The 24,441-nt window shown below is 43.9% G+C and overlaps 1 protein-coding gene across 2 annotated transcripts in view; it reads right to left on the bottom strand.

Moving 5' to 3' along the window:
• myo1b (myosin IB) overlaps nt 1-23,113 on the bottom strand; it is a 44,205-nt gene extending 21,092 nt beyond the window's left edge. For both annotated transcript variants that reach the window (XM_079276496.1, XM_079276497.1), the window contains exons 1-6: nt 22,971-23,113; nt 20,472-20,587; nt 6,617-6,711; nt 4,360-4,464; nt 3,089-3,135; nt 1,386-1,449 (exon numbers count right to left, since the gene is read on the bottom strand). In XM_079276496.1, coding sequence (XP_079132622.1) covers nt 1,386-1,449; nt 3,089-3,135; nt 4,360-4,464; nt 6,617-6,711; nt 20,472-20,587; nt 22,971-23,096 — 553 coding nt within the window. In that variant the 5' untranslated portion in view covers nt 23,097-23,113. The remainder of the gene's footprint in view (nt 1-1,385; nt 1,450-3,088; nt 3,136-4,359; nt 4,465-6,616; nt 6,712-20,471; nt 20,588-22,970) is intronic.
• Nucleotides 23,114-24,441: the final 1,328 nt, after the last annotated feature.

Raw genomic sequence — 24,441 nt, 5'->3', positions numbered from 1 at the left:
CATTTTAACCACAGTTAAATTTCAAACCTTAAAAAAAAGAACTGCTCCTTTCTTTGTCAATCTTTGGGCAAACTGTGACTCACCGGTCTGTGGGTGCTGAGAGGACAGAAGGGCCACTTTGCACTGACTCTGTGGATGCACTAACCAGAGAGCCCTACACAGAGACTCGCGGCTGTCAGAGCTAGCGGCGGGTCAGGCTCAATGTGAATCTGTGGCACCGGGTGGCCATGGATCACATACGCGACTCTATAAGAGCCAGCACATCAATAATACAACATCCAGGACGGAGTGGCTGTCAGCAGCAGCACTACAGAAGCTGTGGTCAAAGAGGCAGAGAGGCCAAGAACAATACCACCGAGGAGCCACTGCCTTCATTTCTCCTTTTTAGTGAACACTTTCAATATGCGCGGTCGCATTTCATTTACTCTTGCGCCGACTCTCTGAAATATTCGTATCCGAAGGGACCTGAAGTGACCTTTCATGTCGCGTTCAGCCAAACCCTTCAGTCATCCTTTCACTGCTTTTGTTTTGAGCGACAGCTTTCCATTTTCTGCAGTAAAGCATCCTAAACACATTTCCTCTCCCTTGGAAATGCAAACACACATTGAAGTAGCAACGTGGGAACAATATCCTATTGTGTTTTGACTTTGGCTGCCAAGATCTTCTTTCCCCTCTGTCATTAAAGCTATGGAGGATTGGGTTTTATAAAAGTACAGCTACCTAATCTCAGCTGTAGGCAGCACAGAGGGCTCGACGGATGCCCGTGTAGGGGAAAATAATGAGCCGGGAGGAGAAGAGAAATCCATCCAGACTCGACCCCGCTCGAGCATCCTCGTCCATCTGTCTAGCAGGCCAGCCGGCCCTGTCTGAAGCAGTCACATGTCAGTGGCTCTTCTTCACAGAAAGCCCCGTGCGCTGGACTAACGCGAGCCAACAGACAGGGGTTCATTTGTGTCTCGGCCATCAGCTCCTCTTTTGTTTCTGTGACCTCTGGCGGAGACGTCAGCGCAGACGCAACAGTGTGAACAGAAGCAAGATAAGAGAGAAAAGAGCCGAGGAGCGAGAGGGCGAGGCGAGCGTCCTGTTCGCTTTCAATACAGCTTTTCCCAATTCTAAAGCTTTTGTGCAACTGTACCTCAACAATTTGAAGACTTGAATGGCCTCATTGAGACTCATTTTGAAGATAAAAACTGAAAGTTGTACGTTCGATGGTACGTTTAACTGTGTTGCTAGACATCAGTGTCAGCTTGATAAGAAAATGACAAGAAAAGGATAAAATAATGGCTACTGTGATACAAGGTTAAGATTAAATATGGCGTGTACAATTTTACGGATATTTTACTGATCTTTTACTTTAAGCACATCGTCGTGTCAATACTACTCACAGTTGCTGATGACTCCCCCCAGAGGATCTCCTTTGAAGTCAAACTCAATGTCCATGTACTTTCCCTGTGGATGAGAGCACACCTTTTAGAACATACAGCAGGTGGAACTGAACTTTAACATACACTGTGAGCTGGGTCCAAAACTCAGCACCAGCTGCCAATCATACACTGTTGTGAAATAACTGTGCAGAGGGAAAGCCCCCCCCCACCATGCCATGTTCTTTCTACTGGCGGACTAAAACAAAGCATTGCAGGCCGTCTCTTTCCTTCGATCTGAAACTTGGATGCTAGAACACAGAGTCCTGTGTGTTTATTTGCCCCCTCCCCCCTCTGATGTATTAATAGCAGACCGCGAAATGAAGTGACACTTTGATTCACAGGTCTCAGATAAAGTGATTGAGCTCTGATGAACTTGCATCTAGCGGGGAGGCCTGAGGTCCTTGTCCAGAGGTTTATACCAAGGTTACCTAAATATAAACAGAAGGGGCGTAATCCTTCATACAGCTGAACTCCCAACACCCAACACCTGGGTTGGTGTCGCAATCAGACTTTTTGGATACACTGGAAGTTTTAAGATACTTTTTTACAAGTTTCCAGCTAAACAAACATTCATGTTAGAAAAATGAACACGAACACAAGTGGTGGTGTGTGATCGGGGTAATCTGATGCAATGCCCCGTCATGAGGGAGGAACCTGAAGCAGGCTGAAGCTGCTGGATCGAGCCTCCCTGAACATAACGAGCCAGACAGTGTGAGAATGACCTCCTTGGCGAACAAAAAGCAAAACACACCCAAAACTCCCATCTCCTTTCATTCTGCCACTGCCAGGAAATAAATCCTCCCCTGGATCAGTCTATGGACTGAAACATTATCATGATGCTCTCTCTGCCAGAGAGATAAGCATCATATTTCTTCAGCTTCCTCATTTTGCAACCTCAGAAGGTCATAAAAACACGTGGAGATGTTACAGTGACAGACGAGCAGAAAATAAACATGTGCACCCTTATGAAAGTTTGGACTGCACTCCGCAGCTGATGAACAGCAGTGCACGTCAAAAGCCTTGTTCTGTGTATGTAAAGATGCGCGAGTGAAACACATCAAGCGTGCAAGGTCTGCCGTTACTGAAGCAGTGCCTGTGCTGGTACAGATCCAATGCACTGTGTCTTCACATGATGTGGGAAAGACATTAGAACATGCACGGCACAAACTCCCCTTAAAAGGGCCGTTACTCTTTGATTTGAAACACGTACCAACATGAATCACTTGACATGAGTCGACAGAGAACATCAGCCTGCAGGTCTTCTTAAACCATCAAGCTGTTACAAAGGCTGCTGTGTCGGGACAGCATTACTGTGAGAACTGATTCAACTCCACCAGTTGTAGGAAAGAGGAAAATAAGATACCACACCGTTTTAGATCTCTACAAGACGTTCAATTTAGTAAAACCCAGACTGACGAAAGCCCATGAATGAGACATTCACTGTGTAAAGAAATTAAAAGAAACAGAGAGAGGGACACACCAGTAGGGAATTCAGAAAATATGTTGGGGCTTCGATGAAAGTGGCGGATGATGCATAGCTTGAATAAAGTCTGAATGAAAACATCCAAGCTGTGCATAATGTTTAGCAAACGAGGCCTCATTCAAGAAGCAAACATCCAATGAAACGACACCAGTTGTTCATCAGTTCAGTATCAGATACTTACAAATCTGGAAGAGTTGTCATTCCTCACTGTTTTGGCATTTCCAAAGGCTGAAAATCATAAACGGGACAGGATGAAAACATTGCAAACAATGCATAATTCATGCTAATCCATCTGAAATAACGTGATTGCAAAAATAATATCAAAAGAAACCAAAGCTTGTTGACAAATATGCTAAACATATCAATGATCCTTAACATTGTGCCTCACTCCAGCTAGCTGTCAATCATCTAAGGGTTTTTACCGATGAAGCCCCGTAATGCTGCGTGGATTAGGCAAAGCACCGCGGCTTTCCGGGTTTAGGAGCGGCTGAACTTTGCCGTCGCACCACATTCAAGTCAAAATACTTCAACATGTGCCATGAAACAAACAATAAACATGATGTTTAAAACACAGCATTGTCCCATATGGGTGTTTAAAAAAAAAAAAACTGCATCGCAAACATGTGTGCACATCAACGCCTCACATTACGTGAATAAATGAGCCTTTTAGAACAGTATTTTTCAATCCAGAGCCCTTTCAAATTGCTTTCTGGCCACATTTCTACATTAAAATGCTATTAATGTGTCATGCATCACAGCGCTATTAGCGTATCAGCTTGATAGCTGACAAACGGCTGATTAAGGTGCGTTTTTCTGTTGTTGGTTAACAACGAAAGAAACCAAATAAAAGGTTCTGAAGCAGAGAGACGCAGAGAGCGAGCATGACACGGGCTCATTGTGTGTAGCACGATAACTGTGCTCCCCTCTCCCTTTATTTCAGCGCGAGGGCAATTAGATTGGTGGGAGCTAAACTCTTGCAGATGTGCAGGTTTTCCAGCAGCCAACCCCGGGTATACAGCTTCATTATTCATGGACATTTCCTGTCCACTGCCCCCAATTAAAGTACAGCTGTTTCTGTGCCAGCACTGAGCTGTGATATTGAGACAGGATGTGTGTGTGTGTGTGTGTGTGTGTTGTACAGGGGAGAAGTAGAGGTATAAAAAATGTGTGTTACACAGTATTTACACATCTCTGAAAGTTATTGCGCTGATCAGCTCACTTGTCTGTGACAGTACAACTCCCGTGTGTATGCGTTTGTCGATGTCGTACGTGCCAAATCTAAACGCGTTGCAGTTGCCGTGTGACTTATTGTGTTCGTTAGCCAATACTTTGAGGAGCCTTCGAAAGGGGACAGCGTTGTCAAACCTGTTAACACAGACTCCGTCCCCAAATGTGAGCTCCAGACGATCCGGACCCCTTGGATTAGCTCGAGTGTGAATGACGCTCACTCACCCTCCAGCACGGGATTGGACTGCAGCAGCTGTTCCTTGACCTTATTCACCTCCTGGCCCTTCCCACACACCGCTGCCACATATGACATCACCAGCTTACTGGCCTCTGGAACAGACGCATGCAGACACAACAAATATTAGGTCAAAAAGCCTTCGCTAGACATGATGAGAGGTTGCCCACCCGTCTCACCATTCCCTTTAAAATTCCCCTTACCTCACCCCCCCCCCCCCTCCCCCCCGACGCCCATCAGGGTAGGGTGTGGGTCATTAGTCTGGGGTACAGAGAAGAGGAGGAGGCCTCATAATGGAGACCCAGTTTGTTTAATCAGACGGTGACTATCATTGCGTCAGGTTATCATTCAAATGACTGCACTGAAGAAGCGTGACTTTATTTGGATCGACAGAGATGATCCCCTTTCATCCACTTCTCGTGTACGAGCTGAAGCTCATCTGAAAGTGGTCAACTGTGAGTGCAGTGTGTTCCCAAAAAATATTTTCTGGATGAAAATCTCGACAAGGGCTCAAAAGGCATCTTTGGCTTGTCTGAAACAAGTGACATGCCGTGTAGGATGACTGCTGGCATCGGGATCATCTCTCCTGTCCAGTGAGAGGACAGTGACCTAGAACTGATGAGTGTTGTGCCAAGCAGGGATCGAAAAGAGCTCGACGGTAGTCGCTGGTACAGACTGCTGCTGATGAGCCTGGCATACAAACGGCTCCAGACACGCTCGTACATTTCGCCAAGGTACGGGAATGCAGCGATCAAGAGCCCCCGCTCTGCTGAGTAACGAGGTACACACGGCTTAATCTTCGCATTTGTTTTTTTATGTCTCAGGGAAGCAAAATAAACTTCCTCAGTCATCTCTCGCAGGAAAAAACAACAACAATGTTATGTCTCCTGTACGCCATTGCTGGCATCTGATAATAATGTTCGTCACAGCTCCTTGCTCATACGGGAGCCACAGCAAGACGGAGCACAAGAAACAGACATAAAAGCCAATGACCCATATCGATGGGGTATGCACGTTTTTGATGGTCTTATTCCACTACAAAGCTCCGAGGCCGATGCGATTACTGAATCCAAATTTATCTCCTAGACATGGCTGAACAGCTTCTTGGAGTGGGGTTTTTAATATCCATGAGAGCTTGAGAGAACCCAAATAAAGGCTAGCGCAAAACACGATCTGTCATACCTTACTGTGCCTTCCCACTGCCTCTGTTTTATTATTGTATCACTGCATTAACCTACTGAAATTATTATTATGATCACGTGTGACTGACAATCTCACATTGTTGACAGTGGCTCCTAATGTTTGCTGCCAAAGTGCTTACGGGGGAAAGTTACGTTGTTAAATATGAGCTCCAGCCAGAGATCAATTTGCAAATAGATCAAAGCCATCAACACCATGCAAACGGTGCGTGCGTCACATTATAAATACAGGCAATGGATATGGAATCAGTGCACAGAGAAATAAAGGTAGGGCTGGGCAATGAATTGACATTATAGTAAGGAAGGGACAGCCATACATGCATAAAGAGCCATAACTCTGATGGAACCTTTGCTGTATAATATTCAGGCCTTAAGTAAATATTCCAACAAAAGAAATGCTGCGATACTTAATGTGGCGCTAAATATTTTTTTTTCAGTATTTCTATCAGGAACCCATCTGCAATGCTGCTTGTCTACTTTGATTTGTCTACCTCCATCATTTAACACCCTCTCCGTATACAGGTCATCAAAGAGGTAGTCACGTTTCATGTGCCAACATGACAGTCTCAAAAAAAACTAGCATCAAGCTGCTTTTTGAAAAAAAAAAGAAAGATAGATATGATCCAAATCTGCTGTGGCTTTAAACATAACTTCGGATAAACTCGTGCAGCGCCCGTTTAGAACGGCCGATTGCTCGTCCTCCGGTAGCTCGTCCTCTGGTAGGGCTGCTTGTTGATTTCTTGAGAACTGCTCATCCAAACAACTTGACACAGCGCTTCTTTGGGTCCCTCTCCCTAACACCACACTCTCAGATGATAGACTACGCACTCCAAGACATCGGATGGTGGTACGCATCTTTAAAATTGTTTTTTTAAATGTGATCCGGCTGCAACGCCGCCACTCTAGACGATGCCTGTGATTCCACCAGACGTGTTGCAGCACATTCCAGTGCCAAGTGTCCCAGAAGAGACTCCCTGCTCTGCTTCGTGGGGCACTTGACGAGTGCACAGACGATAAGATGAAAAGGAGTTAGCTTCTAGCTACATACCGGTTTTCCCAGCCCCACTCTCCCCTGTGATGAGGATGCACTGGTCCTTGTCCTGGTCCCTCAGTGAACGGTAGGCCTCATCTGCCAAAGCATAGCTGGAAGACAAAAGGCACAAAGTCATAAGCGTCCACAGTACTTTGTACTGCATGCCCTCAGCTTACGCAACATCCTTATTTTCCAGGATATTTTGGGAAAGATACTGGGGTGAAAGAAGTTCAGAGTAATAATAAAGTGCTGTGCCAGGCCACATGGAGTCCATCCTAATCTATAGCACGCGGCTTTATTGGAAATTAGCATCTGTAGAACAGCCCCAGGACTGGAGTGACTTGCAGCTTTATTTAGCTACACCGGCTGGTTCACATTTGTGATTTGGCTTTGATAGTTGTAATATTGGCCATTTCCTGCTCCTTTATTCCTAACCCAACACTAGTGCTGCTAAAGCTCCTGCATCCAAATGCACACAAGAACAGAGACATGCTTAAAAGCCTTTTTTTTACCTCCTTAAGTGACAGTTAAAACAATTAGTTTACTTAACTGTGGGAATTTGTCCTGCTGCTATTTAAAAAAAAAAAGATGTGCTTTGTGCGCTTTCAGGTGTTTGATGAATGTAATCACTCACTGCAAAATAACCCTTGGTGGATTAGTGACTGATAAAAGTAGAGTGCCTATTATAACGTGAAGCCTATTGTCGTACATTCCAGGACAGTGATACAATGGGAAAGTGGGACCGATCACTGCAGTTTCACCCCCTCTCAATTCCAGAACAATGTATTATTTGTTCTCTTTATTCAGGCAATCCTTTATGGTTGGAGGGAAGGGCGTGGATGATGTGAGGGCCATATCACAATGACACTTTTTTTAATCCTGTGTGGCACAGTGGTCTGTAATTTCATTGAGATACACACAAAGAAGGAACATTAAAGGATTTTACAGCTTCCATTTGGCAAGCAAACAGTCATGTACAGTGCTGCGAGGAGCGTCTTCCAACTTTCTCCTGCAGCAGGACACGAGACTGCAAATTAACTCACTTCCCCTCCTGTACACCCCCCACTGTACTTTGGCATTACTCAGGATTTTTTTTTTGCCCCCCAAAGCCATGCCTGGTAAAAGCTGTGATTATACCATATGCGGTTAAAAAATGTTGTTAGTTTGAGACACGGTAAAGTAGAGTTGGAATAATGCATCATCTAAGTCAGACAAGCTCATCATCATGATGAGCTCAGTCAGGTTTAAAGGAAAGTTTCTTTGAGTCGGACTGACCTGGTGGACCATCACAGAGGGGAAGCAGGAGACTAAAAAGGTATTGGGGAGACTCTGCCCTGCTGAAGTGCCCTTGAGCAAGATGATGAATCCCTACCAGAGGTACCAAGTCATTGGTTCGCAAGTCACAAGTCTTTGCACTCAAGTCTCAAGTCCTAAACTGCTCTTCACCAAACGCAATTGCATTTTTAACAACAACTGCCGCTCAGTTACGCAACACGAGCTCTTAATGGCGTTCTCCTGCAACTTGACTGGATGCTGTCGGCATTTTTATTCCGTCAATTAGTCTTTATCACATTTGTGACTTGAATCCACACCTCTGATATCAACCATCTCTACAGGAGGGTTACGGCTCAATACAAGTCAAAGCTAGTGGCTTCAAAACAGTCACCAAAGTAATCTCCCAACTTTTTAAATATCAAGCTAGATCAACAGTTTTAAGTCTCGAGTTTTACATTCAGTACAAGGTAAATATAGCTTGAGGTAATTTTGGAGGAATGCATCAAAATAGTCTCTCCCCAGTGTCTAATTTGGTCTAATTCCTTGCCCCTGGGGGGCACTCCAAGTCTCCCAGGTCCATTAATCGAGTATTTATATGGGAGTGCTAGACATGCGCGTAGGAAAGAATGTCTGACATTTACAGACGCTGACAGGGGTTTTAATACAACACCAACAATGGGTTGTACCTGGTCTGAAATGGGACGCTGAACTCGGAGCATGATTGCTGGGGTTAGATTTACTTGTAGAGGCAAATCTCTTGTCAGATTCAAGAACACTGCATTTCAAAATGTAGCGTGGCACCATGCAGGCAGCAGGCTAAAAAACTGGTTGGACAGGGTTCAAAGTGGTTTCTAAGGGAGATGTACAGGGTGCATTTGAGTCTGCATGCTGAAATGCAATGTGGCATCACTCTGCAATTCAGTATCGAGTCCAAATATATCCACCAAGACATGGAAAAAGAAGCTAACGGCTGAAAAAAAAAAAAAAAAAAAAAGGATCTAATTTGGGGTACAGCAACTAAATGCATTAGTGGAGTCAGAGCGGTTAGAAGCAGAACTTGAAGCGTATAATCACACACTGAACTAACACTGACCTCCAATTTGAAAAGTAGCTGATTGCTGGTAAGAAACCATGCCAGAGAGGTTGCCCAGAGATGGACAGCCAGATGAATGCATTCCAGGCCACAATACAAAGTTAAAGCTCAGGCGGGCTAATGGAGCTTATGGTTCTGCACCATCACACATCATTTGGGACCAGAGCCCATGGAGCCCGGCAACCAGTCCTCTCCCTCGTCAGCCCCCAGTGGGGGGGGGGGGGGCCGTCCACCAACAAACCCTCAGGAAAAGGGGTACGCTAGTGCAGAAGCAACTTCCTTTGAGTCAAGCTGCTGTAGTGAGTCAATAGGCTTGTAAAATTACTCAAAACACTGGAGATGCTATGGCGCACTATTTTTACAGGCTTTACATTATGACAGTTTCACAAAAATAATTCCAAAAAAATAATTCCAAAATAAATCTGCATTGCAAAAGTTTATAAAAAAAAAATAAAAAAAAAAGGAGAGAACTGCATTCAGCCCTCAGTTGTTTTTTCGGTCTGGCACAAGCCTCTCACTCACAAATCCCCACCCACACAATCTGTAATCACAGCCCAGCCCCGACCCGCTCCTGTACACAGAGTTTGTATGGATGAGACTTGCCACGGGACATCACGTCACTGTTGAAAAGGGCAGCACAGCGCAGCAGATGTCGGCTTTGTGAAAACACTCATTTTGCCTGACCTCATCCTGACAATGAGCAGATCATCATCACACATCAATTATGCCGCCCCCAGAGCAGGCCAGTGGGAGGGGGAGTGTACCAGGGGAAGGTGAGGGGTGTAAAATAGGAGTGGGAGGTCCTTTACACGCAGAGCTAGTCATATGAATGGCCACCACATCATCACAATATGAATAGAAGTCAAGTGAAGCGAGGGGCCACACCCAAAATTGTGCATATCCAGATTATATAAATGTTTGAATTTCAGGCTCCATCATATCTTAAAGAGCTTATAGTACCATACTGCCCTACTAGAGAGCTGCGATCCAGTGATTCAGGGTTACTTGTGGTTCCTAGAGTCTTAAAAAGTAGGACGGGAGCCAGAGCCTTCAGTTATCAAGCTCCTCTTCTGTGGAACCAGCTTCCCGTTTCAGTCCGGGGGCAGACACACTCACCACATTTAAGAGTAGGCTTAAGACTTTCCTCTTTGGTAGTGCTTATCGTTAGGGCTGGCTCTGGCTTGCCTTGGACCGGCCCATGGACAAACTGGTATCGGCAAAAACTACAGGGGGACTTCCTACACTGAGCACCTCTCTCCTCCTCTTCTTCACCTCCGTCTGTATGCATTGATGTCCCATTAATGCTCATTACTAACTTTACTTCTTCCCCGGAGTATTTGTGCTTTCTCGCCTCACAGGATGACCGCAGTTTTATCTGGACACTGGTTCTTCAACCAGCCATGGCCCTGCTGACACCTACTACGATCTTCATTATTAACATTATTAATCCTATTACCGATACCATTAATGCACAGTACTGATTTTGTCTCTTCCCCGGAGTCCTTGTGCTTCCTCTCCTCACAGGTCTCCATGGAGCATGGTTTCATCTGGACCCTGGTCCTTCCTCCTACCATGGCCCTGCTGACTCCAACTGCTAACATCACTTTTATTATTACTCACATTACGATTTCATATTACCGAATAATGCACGTTATTGACCTGCTTCTTCACCAGAGTCTCTGTGCTTTCTCGCCTCACAGGTTCCTGTGTATCCGGGTTTACCTGGACCAGGTGTTGCCTCCTGTCGTGGTTGTGTCATACATTGAATGTGCTGTAATTACATTGAATGTGTTGTAATTCACTATCCTGTTCTACACATGACATCATTGCACTTCTGTCCATCCTGGGAGAGGGATCCCTCCTCTATTGCTCTCCCACAGGTTTCTTCCTCTTTCCTCCCCGTTAAAGGGGTTTTTTGGGAGTTTTTCCTGTTCTGATGTGAGGGTTCCGGGACAAGAGGATGTCAAATGTGTACATATTGTAAAGCCCTCTGAGGCAAATTTGTAATTTTGGGCAATACAAAAATAAATTGAATTGAACATTTAAAAGAAAAATACAAGCCACAACTGACCTCTCACAAGATACTAATCTGTATTTTGTATTCCCACATACAAAAGCAAGAAAAACAGGGCAGAATTAGAATGAATGCTCATCCCTGCGGCTGCAACAGTGCGCTATCATTAGGACCATGAAAGCAGTGAACAGCAACAGGCTGAACCACTTCACAAACATGGAAGTCAAAATGATGATGAAGCACCAAGGTCACCATCAAAGGCAGAGGAAGCAGTGAGTGAGGCACTGAAATCCCAAAGGCCTCCCAGATCCGTGTGTGCGTGCGTGTTGGGGGGGGGGGGGTTACGCTGGGAAGAGGGCCTTGGACCATAAGTGCCACTTGGCACCTCCCCTTCACATCTGCCTCGAGCTGTAATTTGGACACGCACGTGGCAGCGGTGAACACAAAGCCACACTGGCATGAGGTAAGCAGTACAAAATAGCCTAGTCAGCTCTTTTGGCGCACTTTAAAGTAGTCATTTATAGATGCTCATGAAGCTGTAATATATGGGCTGGAGCGCAGACCAGCCAGCTACTGGGAGAGGACAGGACCTTTGCAAACAATAATAATCTCCTCTTTCTCAGAGCCATGTCGTCATATTGACATGCAGCACATTTAAATAGGCTTTTCTAAGTAAAACTTTGTTCATTTCCCAGGCCTAAAAATGGATAAACCTGTTCAGGACTTTGATGCTAAATCCAGTTTCTATTGTGGGAATGGGGGGGGGGGGGGGGGGGGGGCTGTGAGCTCAGCGTGATCTGGCTCCTCCAGAGGCCACAGGAAATCCTCCTGGCTCTGATGGAGCTGCCAAGGAAGCAACACTTTCCTGATGCTTTATGACCAGGTGGTGCTTTCACCATGCTTTCAGATTGTTTGAAGAACGTGCTTGTGCGGTTCGGACGGATACGTCTGTGTGTATTGGTTACGACAATGTGTTGCTGTAAAATGGGTGGTAAGAAAAAGATCTGACACAAGATCACGATGACAGTTGTGTATGCCAAAGAGCACTCTCAATGTGCAACTTAGAAGGTGCAATAATGAATACCTCCAACTCTCTAAATGAAAAGCTCAGGTTGAAGTACTGCTGCCAAGGATCTCTAATTTATTCAACACTCGCTCAGGGTTGCCTGAGACCTCTGTTAAATTACTCATTGATACTCCCCTACCCATACATCAAACGTCGAGGGGGTCCAGGGCTTTAATTTACTTTATTGCACAGCAATTTAGTGTTCCACAGCAGGGGAATACACAGATTCAACTTGTTTGTCTGATCCTTGGAAAAGCAGGAAATGCGTACGCTGATTAAGTTAGCGAGACATCCTCAAAGCAATACTGAAACAAAGACTCTTCTGAGCCTCTTTCAGCAGGTTTTTAGGGAATCAGCATGGAGAATATTAAAAAGAAATTAAACGATTTTCAAATGACTCCCAATTATCAGTTGTTAAAAGGGCTTAAAGACTGTCTGAGACACGAGAGCTCAACAATGATGAATGAAGGCCTTGTGCCTTTGGCGAGAAGAAACTAGAAACACATTTAAGGAAGAAAAAAAGAAACCCACACCACATGTGCACAGCCACAGACAGGATGATGGAAACAGAGGAGCAAGATGTCTTTTTATAGCCCAGAAAGCACCAGCTCTGTCAGGTTTGAGACTTCCTCTCTTCATCCTGCTCTCCATGTCTCGGCCTTCCACTGTGGCACTTCAGGCTCTCTCAATATAAAAACACAACTTGTCACTGAAGTCCTGCTGACACATATATATATATGTACTGTCCATGAAACTAACTGTACTAGACCAGTATGACCATTTTTTTATTGGTTTAACTTCAGTTGCATTGGAATGCTCTCAGCTCAACATATTATAAACTTATCTATTTGAGAATGACCTGCAATGACCTATCTGAAAAGAGGATGATGTCTTAGCTACTATACGTTTGATTTGTTTTTCAAAGTAAAGACAAAGGAATGAGGCATCATCTATGAGCACTACAGGCATCGCAACACCCCCTGGCACAGTGCACACACACTCACCCACCCACACAAAGGCTGCATAGAAATAAACTGCTATGCCTTTTTTAGTACAAGATAACTTGGCATCTCTTTAAAGAAGCAAAAGGCTTCAGGGTGACCACCATATGACCCACTGAGTCCATTCAGACAACAGACAGTCATTGTGGGTCTGACCGACAGTGTAATGTCGGGCCTACAGCAGCACCACAGTGGCGGGTGACAACTTGTCCCGCTCCACACCATGAAATGAGGAGGCCACAGACCAGGAGGTTTTTGGTAGAAGGGACTAAAGTCGTCACGGGGTCCTTTTTCCCTTGAGCCAAAAAAACAGCGCATTGTACCCTAGAATTACACACTGTGGCGGCATTGTGCCAGCCTTGTTCGGTTCAGTGTAGAAAAGCAAAGCCGGCGTAATGGCGGGTCTTCTTTATGGCAGTATTGTGGGATCGCTGTGTAGAAGGGACTCGGGATTCCTGCTGCGTTCTATAGCAGGGGTGGGCTACCTTGGCTGAAATGAAGACCACCTCCAACAAAACGTTTAGTGAAAAAGAGCTGTCAGTGATCAATAACACGTTTCACGAGAACATAACCTTACAACTTATTTTAACTGCATCTGACGTTTCATTCGGCACAGAGTAGATAAGCTGGATTCCATTTTTAAAATAAAACATTGATAATTTCCCCCCCCGATTAATCAACTTTTCTGAATATAAATTGACCCAAGCTCCAATGCAAACCGCTAGCTTGGCAGTGGACATTACCTGGCACAAGCTTAACCCCGCTACGATGTCGGATTAGTTTTCCATTAACGTTTCCAGTTGCTCTGTGTAATGTCAAGCCTGACCCTTTGGGCTCATAGTCAGGTCCTGACAGCCAAATGAATCCTCAATCTGCACAAACATCCAAATCAGTTTGACAGCTTGTTTGATTTTTTTGATCACATGCTGCCCCACCATGTCTGTGCTCCAGCTGCAGCAGTTCAACAGCAGGAGCTGCAGTCCTCCATCAAAAGCTGATGTTCTGTCCACATTACATTAACTACAGTACTGCTGTGTACGGCCATATGCTCAGATTAAAATACACATGAGGCCTAAAGAGTGGATTTGGTCACAGTTTGACCCAAAAAGTCTATCTTAACAAAATGATACAACCTTTTTGTTCAGAAAATATTATATATATATATATATATATATATATTAAAGATAAGAAAGGATTTCAGACTTAGGAAGCTTCTGTAATGAGGCTCCAGACCCATGTGTGCAAGTATGTCTACAAGTGTACTGCTGCCTTCATGCACAAATGTAGCAGTCGATTATGAATGGTTGCATCATCCACGTTAATACATTTGCATTATATTCTTTGGTTGAAGCAGTGGGTGGACAAAGGAACACACACTTTCCCACCATGCCTCTCGAGGTTCACCCCGCTCACCATTACGCCAACACATGCCGGAGAGGACTCACTCCGCCCACCTGAGGTAAAAAGCCCTTTCAACAAGTGCCTACTTAAATCTACCTACGCTCAGGTTCTGCGCTGCAATTTATGTAGGCCTCTTTGAAAACAGTCTTATGTAACACCAAATGAGTGTACACGTGGTGTAAGCTTGCTACCAAATAACTGCAGGTGGATAAAGTAACAGAAAGAATGCAATGATCGAACCAGATATGAACTGTTTCACATCTTATATTTGAAGGATATCAAACAGGACTACTTTACCATATAACTACCATTCTCGTGTCTTATTAGGGGCCTCCTGTGATACCAGTTTTCTTACAGTTTGAGATTTTACAACATATTCTGACACTTGAGTGCGTTGCGAAACAATACTGCATTCACACAGCTAATATCAACTTGGGGAACTCAATTATTATGCGACAAATGTAGGCGAATACAGTATTTCGTCAGATTAAACAGCATTTCAGGACAACAGTTTGAAGGTAAGACCAATAAAAAGGGTGCAAATTTATTTGGTAAGCTGCCAAAAACAAATTCTATAAATTAGAGGGAATTTCCAACTTGTACTTTCTGCCTTTTGATCAGTGTTCCAACTGACGACAAAGGTAACCACAGCTATGATGTCATGATGCGGTAAATGGCTCCAAAGTCCATCCTCCCTGCGGACAAAGCGCCGTTACCATGGGTCTTTTATCTTAATCAAACACATAAAATAGTCTCATGCCTGTTGATCATATTTTAAAATGAATCCTCACACAAATGGATCAATGGCAGGGTTGTGTTGCACATTATGACACAATTAATTTGCTCTCACAAACTTGGCAGTGGTTTAATAAAAAGGAAACCTGATGTGATGCCAGGGCTTCACAGCGACAATGGAGCTAAACAATAAGACTACTTCTAAAGCCACGTGCAACTTTCTATGCAAAGGGTTGAGACAGTGGTCTTAATGCAAACATACACATTACGTAGGACTGGATCACTCAGAGGGAATGCTTTTATTGTGATCCTTGTCAGGCAGGCACTCAGTACAAGCAGCTCACTCCCCCACATGTCATCTCTGGTCTTCTTCAGCACCTTTTGACGTAATTGCAGGCCTTTCACTGGAAACTGCACGTTCTTTGGATACACTGGAGTTTCTTTATTTTAGCTTGTATTATGGTTGGGACAATCAAGGATTTTAACGTCTTGAGATGTGACAAACTTATTTACTGGAGTAAGATAATATTCCTAGGTGTCAAACTTCTACAAAAAGCAGTTTTCACAGCCAAGCTGTCCTAACCGTGTGCATAACAGCTGAAAACCCCGACATACGCCTTTTGCACGGGCCTCTTTGCGCCATTAGCCAGTCGTGATGCCCCCCCCCCCCCTGCAACCAATGCTCTAGTGGCACTAGGTATTGAGCGCAGAGAGCATCGGGGGTCTCAATACCTCATTAAACGTTGGGGAAATACGATCCTACCCTAGAGACGTGGGGCTAGCTGCCGCCCCCCCCCCCCCCAACACAGTGTCTGGCTTGGGTGAAAGGGGACATACAAAAAAAATGACTCCAGGCCATCTGTAATGCTGCTGTGCGTGGAGAAAGGCCACTGATTAGTTCATCTCTAATGCTTCGACTTTGTGCAGAGGGGAGGAAAACACCTGCCAGTTAATTATGAAGTGCCTCATCTGGGCAAAGGACCATTTTGCTAAATTGGCCAGCAGAGGAAATGATGGACACACGAGTGGTCCTCCATAAACCCAACTGGAGAGTTCATTCACATTTCCAGAGTCATGCACAGCCACAAGCTTCTTTTTTTTCCTCCATCCAGGTACTTTTGTTTGGATGGTTATGACATTTCAGTTCAATCTAATTTTTAATATTACAAAACTGTTGCACTCCGGAAATCAGATTATTGCTGTTGTGATTGAACACAATGTAGCTGCATTCTCATGTCGTTTTCCATGTACAATAACTCATTTGCTTCAACTCGGTTGAAAACAATGTACCCAAATCACAATCTCCATGTTGTGATTTGGTAAAATTCACGACAACTGCATGAAAACATCTTACATCTTGGTTCAACATACTGGTCTCTGGCTTGGCAAGAGCCAGGGTCTATCTGCAATAGGTCCAACTCTAATTAAGATGGAACTTAACAGGCAATCAGTCTACTAACAAGTTTAGAGATAGGGGACCAGCTGCAGTTCTCCCTCCAGCTGATGGGCGGGCACACACACACACACACACCTCCATTTGTCCAGGGATTACAAGAGCAGGTGTGAAATGGATGAACACCTGCACACAAACTCACTGTTCTGTATTTGTGCTCATGCAAAAGACACAAAAACACCACCACTCATACACAAGGTATTTCAGGCACCCTTAAAGATGCAGACACACCAGCAATGAGCCACTGACGATGCAATGGCATTAATTAAAAAAGGTAACACGTTTGACTAATCTAATTCTGCTCAGGCACATTTTCCTGGCTTTTAAACAATAACCTTAAGATAGTCATCTTTCATCTCATCCAAACAGACTCCAGGGTGCTTAGTCACTTCCCACAGCACCGACGAAGACGATGAATTAACTTTAATAAACAGAATGTGCTGTGTGTTCTGAGGAAAGCGAGGACCAGCGATTGTGACAGCGTGTGTTTGACATGTCAGCTGACATGTTGTCACTGTGCACGGCATTTTACAGTGGAACTTACTAAAGGCACATTGGTCTGCCAAAAGGTCACAGAAAACAGGTGTGACGGTCTGTCATGGTGTGGTCTATGAAACGGTCGTGTACAAAATCTTCAGGAAAGACTCAAAGTGGGCGCAGCCAACGAACACGGTGGTGTTATTTACACTCTGTTCCTGAAGGGGGTTTAAGGGTTGAGCAATTATCTGTTGCTTATTTGTTCTGCCAAATATCTTTGCAGTGACAGTAAGGTGAGAAATTCAATGGAGTCAGTAGAGTCATGCTTAAAAACAAAAACAATAAAAATGCACCAATGTTGATATTAGGGTTAACGATGACTTGTTTTGCTGTTGAAAATGTTTTGGAGAAAATTCCCCGAAAGCATCGATCAGGCTGGGAGATTATCAGCTCTGCAAACAATCATGTGACAAAATGTCCTTTTTGTTAACTTACTGCAAGTCAATGGGGGTTCATATATACAACCTAACATCTTCAGGGGCTATGGCAAATTCAAACATCCCTGTGAGCTCCTTTTGCCTGAACTGATGCGACCTGTTCTGAGCTGCTGACATTATACTGTTCAAGTGCCTGACGAGGCAAAGACAGGAAGAGGAAGATTCCTAGGACCCCCTGATGTTACCTTAATTAAAGCCAAACACTGATCCCTTCAGTCACTGCAGTAATAAAGCCCCCCAGCCGGTTGAAGCTCATCCATGCAAAAAAATAAGGTCATGAAACACTTTGTCGAGGTGGGAAACAGCACCAGGAACTGGAAGTCATTTTTTATTTAGAAATATTGAGCGGATGCCGTGATTATATCCGTACAAGATATCTATGATTACTTTTACTAAAAAATGATGCACTCTTCTTCTAAAGCTGAGCATTTAGCCAATCTATATTGTTGCACATATTTAAAGAAAAAACAAAAAAACGATCTAATCTTTTATTTTGTTTTTTTACCCTACCTTGCTCAAAACTCAAATTTAGCAGTTTTTGCTGCAAGGCTGTATGACTGCAGAACTATAGCTAAATCAAAGAATAGGCTACAATACTAAATGATTAAGGCCACGGTATGGTGGGGCTGATTCTCATGAAGTCTTTTTAGTTTCAGTTTTTATTTAAACTACTCTGGTAAAGGCTATTGTCTGATAAATGCATTTTCTGTAGCCTTAAAATAACAGACCGAAATAATTGTGAAGCCAAGTGAGCTCTAATAGGAAAAGGTGGAAACAAATGAATTTGCCTTGTGTTTGAGGCATGACACACCATGCATTTAAATCCCTTGTAGCGACGCTTGCTCTCTGCTCTGAAAACCAGTCAAGTCAAACGTATTCAAATTAAAACATCAAAATGCATTTCAAAGCCACAGCCGTCCAGCTGCTTCTAGATTTATATCGGAGTGTATTTAAAAAAAGAGTCACATTCACATTTGTTGACAACGCGTCAATATGGAAAAAGGTTAAGCACCAACACAGTGTGGTTAAAAGTTCTGAGTCTACTAAGGGAAAGCAATACTAACAATCTACGCTTGCTCTATGGGCCTGGAAGAGCTGGGGAATTTTACACTCTGAAGTTAAACATTTTTTGCATCATGCGCCACTGAGCAACTTCCATGGGAATAAATGGGGCACCGCCTCCAACGCCGTAAACTTGTCACAGGGCTTCCTGCACCTAAATCCCAGAGACGGAAGTTGCCATCTCTCTTCTCATTCTTTACTAAGACAGCTTGAATCTCCAGACGGAATAAATAAATGAGTTAATTGATGACGCGACAGTATCGTATGAGAGTGACCAAAGCTCAAGTAGCCCACAGGAAAGACATGGACGTGACATGTAAATCAGAACAACTGTGCTGATGCATTTGACAAGACTGAGGGTTTAACATTACTCGAGGGCGATAAATGCAAAGCCCAAAGCTTGGTCCAGATGGCCTGACGGGAGGATTAAGATCAATTCATGGAGCATGTTGATACAATCTCCCTTTGACTGACATTTTAGGTCCCGTTCAAGAGCCTGTCCTATTAAACTGGGTTTAATCTTCTCTACTTAAAGACTAATGGTAAGATGGTCAGCATGTTTAGAGGATGTACATTTCAGTGAATAGAAAGCATTGCTTTTTGACAGTGTAGCCAAGTCATCCATCACTGAAGAAGACGTTGAGAGCAGAGATGTTGCAGGCTTCTTTCTATTTCACCATGCCCCTAGTTTGGACAGTTTTCTGGTTGTGTATTCTATTGCAGCTGGTTCTGCTTTATAAGGTGAGGGATGGTAGACACATTTGATTACATCTCATTCTCTCTGCTTTAACACATTCATCCTGGCTCTGTGGATTCACAGATGGCTTTGTCTTGGTTTTAAAAGTTTGATGAGTTGGAATGGCTCAGACAAACAACAAAGAAGTAATTGAGTCAAACTATTTTGCTAATTGATTACATCTGTCATTTCTTAGTCAAGAACCTTAAGTTAGAAGCTTTAAAAAGCACTTTTTTTATTTTGATGGGGAATGTGTTGTTAAGTTATCATACCTCAACAGGTAGATGGATACCGCCTAAAAACGTGAGGCACTCTTTTAATACAGTGCACCGTGTAGCCGACCATGACAAAACCTCCTTGTACACATTCGTGATCATCCTCCAGCATACAAAAAGGAAAGAGCGAGGACAGGCACTGGGAAATTTAAGGTAGAAAAAAAAAAGGGGGGGGCAAAACCGCCTGAAACTGTCACGACAGTTCTGTACAGCTGGCTGTAAAGTAAAGCCAAGGAGCTGGCTTTTGTCTGCAGGGAGTGTCTGTTCTGGGACTAGGGCACTCTCGCTCTCAGTCCCGTCTCTCTGAGGGGTTTTGCTGCAGCCTAGAGACACAGCAGGCTAATTGGCGAGTGCCAGGCTTTGTTTTATCTTGGCAGCCTCACAGCAATGTTGACTAAATGTTGCCAACGGACAGATGGCGTGCCACGGTGCTGAATGGCCAGCAAGAGCACCAGACTGACTCTCTGTGCAAGAGCTAGTGTCCGTCTGATCTCACCCTCATTAATCACTGGCTCCAAATTGATAACCCTTAAGGTTCGAAAAAAACAAACAAAAAAAACACCGTCTTCAACAGACAGATGCCATTTCCTGCTCAAAGAAAATTCAGACTAACAAAGCCTTGAAGTGCCATCCACACCAGTTCTTTGTTGCAGCAAAGAAAGATTTACACATGAAAGACACCAAATTGAAAACTTCACCGTCAAACTCTAAATGGCTTTAAGCGGGACATACAATTGACATAGATACCAGAGTGGTTTTGGAGGAGTTCTGGGAAGCGGACTCACATGTGTGGACTAAGTTCATAGAAGTTCCTGTTGCGATACTCCTCCACTTTGTCTGGAGTGAAGATGGGCAAGGACCTGTAGGGGTTCATGGAGATCACCACACTGCCAATGTATGTCTGGGGGGCAGAAGAAGCAATGAAAGGGTTAGAGGGAATCAACTTTTACACAGACTGGCACCCAACAACCCTCTGTCCATTTGGGTGTGAATCGTTAAGTCGTGGTGGGAGGAGTTCTTCCTCTGTCAGCTTCTCCCTGCTGGGTGTTCTGCATGCAATGCCTGAAGTTAAACTGAAGACGCTTAAAAAAACAAAACAAGGAAATGTTTGTGGAATCCGTGGTCTAGACAGTAAACAGACTGCAAAGAGGTCAAGGTGCTGAAGGCGGGTTTTAGTACGTGTCCAAATAGCCATGATGCCATACCGATGCCTAACAGGCCTATATAGCATCAGCCAATTACATAACATGCAATTAAAGCACAAGATAGCCAACAGGTCTGCTTACATAAAAAGCACTGCTTTTCTGTTTCATATTTTCACATAAAACACCTTTTACATAACATTCGCACAGGTACTGTCCAACAGATAACACTTCTGGTATTTCCAAAAGCCAATGCAAACAGCAATCATCTTCATTGTCCTCCTACGCTCAAAAGGGAGTCCAGAGAGCACATCAACCTCGAACATTTTCTTTGCTTTCCATGGTAATGGCTGTTGCATAACCCACTCTGACAAGAGTGGAGCATGGCCTTCCCTGTGGCAACGCCACAACCTCCCACAGCATCTTGTTCATAAGCCCACCCGAGGAAAGAAGAGGCCATTTCAAGTGCAGAGGAAAGGTAGTAGAATTCTCTCGACCATAAGCCCAAAACACACTAAAATAGTTTTCAGCCTCTGCAAATCATTAAGAATAGCCCAAATTGCATCATTAGCTAATTATCATAGAAACATGAACTGAGGGTGTCAGAACTATTTTAAAAACAAATGTACAGTGTATAAAACAAATAAACATAACGTGTATCAACCTTTCCAATCAAAAGTGATGCATTCTTTTCAGATTCAAAGCAGAATTAATCACTTGACCAACAGTTACATAAATTAACCTTTTTTTCCTTCTTTGTCGCTCATGTTTTTTACAGTCCGGAAATCTGTGCACAGATATGACTTTTGTAAATTTAAAGATTGCCAGTTGCTCATCATGTGAAAAATTGAGACTTGGAATGAAAGGGCCTTCAGGAACTAAGGTTATGGCTAATTTTTTTTAAAATGTGTGGGGCTGAAAATGCAGCGGTTATGTAGAACGACTTCCACAGATGCTAGTTCCACTTTTAGAGAATCCATTTAGGATGGAGACTGATCATCCTGCTACAGTTCTGGTGCCATTACATCTAATCATGCAACGCACAATGCAGAGCTAATCATGGTTAAAACAATGAGGGCTTTAGGGATTAAATAAACATGAGAGGAACACTCATTGATTTTTCTTGCACAGGAGGAAGAGTCAGACATGAGAAGCAGGGCATCCGTTAACAGGGTGATTTTCACTCTCTTTGACTTTCAACCGAGTTATTGGATACATGATGCTCGCTCCCCCTGGAAAACAAAGCCATGTTTCTTCTGCTGCGAGCTGTCATATGATAGTTTGGGGTGGGGGTGGGGGACCATTTGCGAGGAATGATGCCACACAAGGGAAAAATACATTCACATGCAAGGGTTGTACACCAGAGATTTATTAGATAAGTATAGGCTTCAAAGCTTTTCCCCGATCACTCTTGAGGTGCAGCTTATGCCACCAAAAAAAAAAATCTCACATTATTTACTTGGAGCCATGATTTACCTTTCCATGAAGATGTCACTTTGAAAGCAAAAAAAGGTAAAATCAGAAATCCTAAAATTGTGCACCTTTTGGATGAGCGTTTATTAATAAACAGTTTTAATTGCATGCTTAAGTAGTTCCCCCAACATTTAGGTCAACACCACACATGAAATAAAAAAGCTCGGCGCTTACAGTTTAGGACAGAAAATTGAGGGCATTTGAAATATGAAAACGCGATTCCCATCCCTCAGCAGGATGTGGGCTGCATCGCGGCAAAATATCTAGCGAGCGGCGAAGCCAATCGTCGCTATATGAGGTGACATCATCCCTCGGGCCCGGAGCCCTGTGAGCCAACAGCAACCAGAGCAGAGATGTAATCACCAAGGCTGCATAGTTCTTCAACCCAGTCTCTTCTAGAGATAGCCAGCCAACATGCCAGTCCCTTCTTGTCCCTGAGATGTCATGCCTCATTTAAAAAAGGCATCATCTACATTCCTTGGTGATGGGATTTATTGATTGGTCGGTTACTGTGGCCGAGACTTCAATGAGTGAGGGAATGAAAGAACAATGGCGGCATGAAAAGTATATACGCGTTTCCTAAGGGAAGCAGTCTATATCGGTCTTTGGAAGCAGGGACGAGCAGAAGAGGCGATTGCAAACACAATTTCATGACTTGAATGGACTTACGTAGATCTCATTGTGGTCGAAGCGGTTCCTCAGGTTCTCAATGAATGAATCCTCAGACAGGGGTTCAAGGAGGACCATGTCGCCTACCCCAATCATGTTGTCTAGAAGCGACGTCTTCACCTCCATTTTGGCTGCAGGTGTCCCCCCCCCTGCACAGAAATACAGAGGAAGGAAGAGATATGTCACACTTCAGGGAAAATAAAATAAAAAGTACCATGTGGAGTTTTTGACCAATCAGCAAGCAAATACGGAGGTAAACAATGCATGGCTTCAAATATTTCAAAAATCAGCGTTGCATATGAAGAATAAAATGCATCCCATATGTTGGACTTCATGTGTGCTGGTGAAAACCGCTGGTTCAAGAAATGTATGACATTATTGCACCCATTATTCTACGTTTGTTGTCCATCATTGTGAGGGCTCCAACAAAGTTTTTCGGCGTTCTCTGATCACAAAATAAACAGTCCTAAACTTAGCCAGTGCAAACAAACTCCGGGGTGGACATGTTTGTACAGCAGCGGTTCGACTCCAGGGGAGGAGCGGGGCCTTTTTGATTGGCTGTTCAGCTCCGTGGCATGTGAGAATGTCTCAGCGGCTATTATATAACTAAGGAACTTTGCCCTTGACCGCTGGGTGTCTGCTCAACTGGAATCTGCTCCTGTTTTGGGGCTTCTTACAATTAAAAAAAAAACAAGTCTGTTTCATAGTTCTTTCTGCAGCAATATAATATTTGTGGCGAGTAAAGGTTCTGGGCTGGTGCGCACCATGACAAAGACACTGCTGGGGCAGGCAGTTTTCAGTCCAGTGTTGCCTCCCATCTCCTTTTGGATGGTAATCCCAACGCTATAGGGCTGGAGATAAAAGAGGCGCCTCGGATACATTCAGGGCCTTGATACGGGGCTTTGCTGCACTAAAACCCCAATGTCTGCTGTTGTGACGAGCGCTCCACAATAGGCTATTATATGAGGCCATGTTCTATTGTTCCCTGCTCTCTTTTAGTAAGGTTCGTCTTTTTTGGCCAGAAAATGACATTGGCTGGTACAGAACAATATATATTTATATAAATAAACACTGTGTATATATGCAAGCACTCAGTTTTCGACATGGGGAAATGTAATGTTCTGCATGGATTAATATGACAGAAATATCTGATGATGCAGCCAAAGATGTGCTGTGTGAAGTTTGTGTTTGGGGATTTAACCACTGGATCAGGGGATAATAGAGAATGTGATCTGAAACAATTGGCCGACAGACAAAACAGGACGACTCGAGGCGCCAACATTTCAGCAAAAAAAAAAAACACCTCACTTTGGCTCCGAGACGTAGCCTTCTATCAGCTGTCAAATCAACTTTTTGCAGCAACTTCAGAGCAGTAAGATATTCCTGAAGAACTAAAAATAGATTCCCTGCGTAGACTTCCACATCCCCTTCCCCCTGGCTTCTGTTCCCCCTGCAGGGCAGTGTTATTGGA

This window comes from Melanostigma gelatinosum, assembly GCF_949748355.1.
Source record: "Melanostigma gelatinosum genome assembly, chromosome: 10".
Lineage (NCBI taxonomy): Eukaryota > Metazoa > Chordata > Actinopteri > Perciformes > Zoarcidae > Melanostigma > Melanostigma gelatinosum.
This window is presented reverse-complemented; position numbering and strand designations above follow the sequence as displayed.